The 4,107-nt window shown below is 48.2% G+C and overlaps 1 protein-coding gene across 1 annotated transcript in view; it reads left to right on the forward strand.

The window, feature by feature from the left end:
* The window catches only part of LOC103800699 (hemicentin-1-like), a gene marked incomplete at both ends in the record, with an annotated part of 21,728 nt that extends 17,797 nt beyond the window's left edge, over nt 1–3,931 (forward strand). The window contains 5 exons of the mRNA XM_009073084.1: nt 213–278; nt 785–975; nt 1,900–1,981; nt 3,028–3,297; nt 3,758–3,931. Coding sequence (XP_009071332.1) covers nt 213–278; nt 785–975; nt 1,900–1,981; nt 3,028–3,297; nt 3,758–3,931 — 783 coding nt within the window. The remainder of the gene's footprint in view (nt 1–212; nt 279–784; nt 976–1,899; nt 1,982–3,027; nt 3,298–3,757) is intronic.
* Between the last annotated feature and the right edge of the window lie 176 nt (nt 3,932–4,107).

Here is a 4,107-nt window from a genome sequence, read left to right on the forward strand (position 1 = left end):
CAAGGGTGACGACCTATGTGTGCACAGCAGAAAACACAGTGGGCTCAGTCAGAGCTATTGGGTTTGTGTATGTCAAAGGTATGTAAAACTCCAGCAGGTGTGTGCTCAGAGCCCAACAGTTCACACAGCCAGCAGCTTTGGTAGTGAAACCAGAATGGTTTGGGTTGGAATGGATGGTAGAACCATGGAAGGGCCTGGGTTGGACCTTAAAGCTCATGTGTGCACAGCAGAAAACACAGTGGGCTCAGTCAGAGCTATTGGGTTTGTGTATGTCAAAGGTATGTAAAACTCCAGCAGGTGTGTGCTCAGAGCCCAACAGTTCACACAGCCAGCAGCTTTGGTAGTGAAACCAGAATGGTTTGGGTTGGAATGGATGGTAGAACCATGGAAGGGCCTGGGTTGGACCTTAAAGCTCATTTCATTCCACCCCCTGCCCTGGGCAGGGACACCTCCCCCCAGCCCAGGCTGCTCCAAGCCCATCCAGCCTGGCCTGGAACACTCCAGGGATGGAGCAGCCACAGCTGCTCTGGGCACCCTGTGCCAGCATCTCACCACCCTCACAGGAAGGATTCATTCCTAATATCCCATCTAACCCTGCCCTGTAGTAGTTTAAAACCGTAACACCCCTAGTATTTGATACCTCATTTATGGCTAGATGGGAAAAATGGAAACAGGTTGAAATTCCCACTACAGAAATTCAGAGACAATTGACCCCAGCCAGCAGTTTCGTTAAGGGTGTTTTCTTTTGACTCTGCTGTTTCTCTGCCATCCCTTGTTTTTCCAGAGCCTCCAGTCTTCAAAGGGGATTATCACTCCAGCCGAATCGAGCCCTTGGGGGGCAATGCCATGTTGAATTGTGAAGTCAGGGGAGATCCACCTCCAACCATCCAGTGGAGCAAAAAAGGAGTTGGAGTTCAGATCAGCCACAGGATCCGACAACTTACCAATGGCTCCCTGGCTATCTATGGCACCGTGGTGAGTCCCTGACCTCTCACCATGGGTTTCTGCCTTGTACATGATTAATCAAGGTATTCCAGATCATGTTGTTTTGAAAGACTGAGACTACACCTTTAATCCACTTTTGTTTTTACCTTTAACGAATGTTGTTAGAATTCAGACTAGAATTAGACTTAGATTATTGAGACAAAAATCCCTGAGAGGGTTGTCGTTCTCTTCAGTAGTCAGAAGTGCTGAATCTACATACTCTGCATGTAGTCATGCCCAGTAAAAAGAGACTTCTGCTTTTGGCCTTAAAGAACCTGAGCTGTACAAAGATAGGTCAGCAGAAAAGCAATTGCAATTCTTCATGTGCAAATCTCTTAGCATCTGAATTCCTAAAATGAATGACAAGACCCTTCCTCATAAACTCTTGTCTTCATTTGGAAATGGCATTACAAGCAATAACTCCCTTGAGTTGGTTTAAGTTTAAAAGAAATAGTTAGATGTTCAGCATTAGAATCATAGAATTTAGGAATTGGAATGGAGCTCAGAGCTCACCCAGCCCCAAGCCCTGCCCTGGGCAGGGACACCTCCCAGCAGAGCAGGTTGCTCAAGGCTCATCCAACCTGGCTGTGAACACTGCCAGGGTTGGGGCAGCCACAGCCTCCCTGGGCAACCTGGGACAGTGTCTCACCACCCTTAGAGTAAAAAACTTTTTTCTAATATCTAAACTAGACTTTTCCTCCTTCAGTTTGAACTCATTACCCCTTGTCCTAACACTGCAGTTAAGGAGCTAAAGGAAGTAAAAATTGGAACAATAATAATGCACAATTGGCTTAATGTTAGTAAAGGCAAAATATTGAGATACTCTATTAACAGTGGAGCTCTTCAGATCCAGGGCATGCCATCTGGCAGAAAATTCCTTCCCAGGAGGCACTGAACTCTTGTCTTGTTCTTCAGAATGAAGATGCTGGTGACTACAAGTGCGTGGCTGCCAACGATGCTGGCGTGGTGGAGCGCAGCCTGACGCTGACACTGCAGAGTAAGGCTCAAAGGGGTGTGAGAACCTCCCCATGGATAGGTGTAGGCAGTGCCCAGTGATGTTTGGAGGTTGGGCACTGTGCTGTGGGTTAAGACTCATCTAATCTTTCATAGAATCATAGAAGGACTTGGGTTAGAAGGGACTTGAAAGATCACCTACCAACACCCTGCCCTGAGCAGGGACACCTCCCACCAGCCCAGGTTGCTCAGAGCCCCATCCAACCTGGCCTGGAACACTCCCAGGGGTGGGGCAGTCCCAGCTGCTCTGGACATCCTTCATCATGAATGTATGAGTCTGGGCTAAGCTGTGACTGAGGTCAAAGAGGAGAAGGATGTCGAGGGTGATTGAGCCTCATCTTAGAAACCAATTTGGAACAGGGTGAATCATCTTCTGAAAGGGCCTGTTTCTCTCAGTCCACTCTGTACAACTGGAATAAGACTCTCAACTTTTAAACTGAGGAAGTTACATGAGATGAATCCTATTTCTCACTGACAATAATTTTTTTTTGGCACAAAAATTATTTTATGACTTTTTTTCCACTAGTGGTAGAATTTCCAAACATCCATTTCCTACTGTAGCCTCAAGCAGCATGAGTTATTACTTATGTCTCAATTGCCTCTGGACGTGATTAATATCATCTTCCTGTTTTATGAAAACAACACATTTTAGCAATAAAGAAGACCATGTGCTCACACAGCTGGGCCTTAATTTCCACTCTGGTCCTCAGATTCCTGCATATTAAAACCAGCCTATTGTTGGTGCTGTAACATGTCTTTGTTTGATGGCCCTTGGGGACATGGTTTAGTGGTGAACATGGTGGTGGTGCTCCATTGATGGTTGGACTCAATGACCTTAGAGGTCTTTTCCAACCTTATTGGTTTTGTGAGCCTGTTTCTGTTTTGCCAGTGGAAGTTCACCAGTAATACCTTTAGTTAAAGTAAACTGACTTAAGATTTCCTTGCACATGTTCTGACCACACTTTTAATATCCAGCCAATAAAAGGCTGTGACCAGGTGCTGCTGCCTGAACAACCCTTTCCCTTCCAGGCCCCCCAGTCATCACCGTGGAGCCCATGGAGACTGTTGTTGAGGCTGGTGCCACAGCAGTGCTGAACTGCCAGGCCAGTGGAGAACCTCCTCCCACCATCAGGTGGTCCCGCCAAGGTCTCGCGGTGGCGAGCGATGACAGAGTGACCATCCTGTCCAACGGCTCTTTGCGCATCGCTGCGGCACAGAGGGAGGACACGGCGGAATACGAGTGTGAGGCCAGGAATCTGATGGGATCAGTTCTGCTCAGAGTGCCTCTGACTGTCCAGGGTAGGTGCACCAAGCAGGGGGGAGTGACTATCCAACTGGTAGTATACAGCAGTCATTGAGATTAAATATGATCAAGATTTTATCTTATTTGTGTTTTATGGGTAAGATAGTTCATTTTACCTTCCTTTCATGCATTAGTTATAAGTTAAGCCTAGTCTGCGATGGGATTTCATTCCATCTGCTCATCTGGCTGGGTGATGCAGAGGGTGTGAAGGACTGAGAGGCATAAATGATGGAGGATCTTGAACGATATCCTGTCCTCAGAACACATGTTATAACTGTGCCTCTGAAGAAAAGCATTTAGGAGCATAAGCAATAATTGTCTCTGACCTGGAGTAAGACATGAAGGCATGAAGCGAGTTGGATTTCCAGCTTTGGCTTCTGAAGAGCATTTTTCACTTTGCTGTGTCAGTCTAAGCGTTCCAGCAGGTTACAAGCCGTGTCCGTGTTCCTGTTGCAGTGCACGGGGGGTTTTCCAGCTGGCTGGCATGGCAGGCGTGCAGTGCCAGCTGTGGTCACGGTGTCCAGCAGCGCGTCCGGCAGTGCAACGCGCCCGTCCCGGCCAACGGCGGGAAAAAGAGCTGCGAGGGGCCCGACACAGAGCGGCGCAGCTGCCACAGCAAACCGTGTCCAGGTGTGTCTGTCACCAGAGCTGGAGTCACTGCATGGTTTAGGTTGGAAGGGACTGCAGAGCTCATCTTGTTCCAACCCCTCCGTGATGGGCAGGGACACCCTCCACTAGACCATCCATCTAGCCTGACCATCCATCCAACACCGCCAAGGATAGAGCAGCCCCAGCCACCCTGGGCA

Source organism: Acanthisitta chloris, unplaced genomic scaffold (genome assembly GCF_000695815.1).
Source record: "Acanthisitta chloris isolate BGI_N310 unplaced genomic scaffold, ASM69581v1 scaffold11504, whole genome shotgun sequence".
NCBI classification, from domain to species: domain Eukaryota; kingdom Metazoa; phylum Chordata; class Aves; order Passeriformes; family Acanthisittidae; genus Acanthisitta; species Acanthisitta chloris.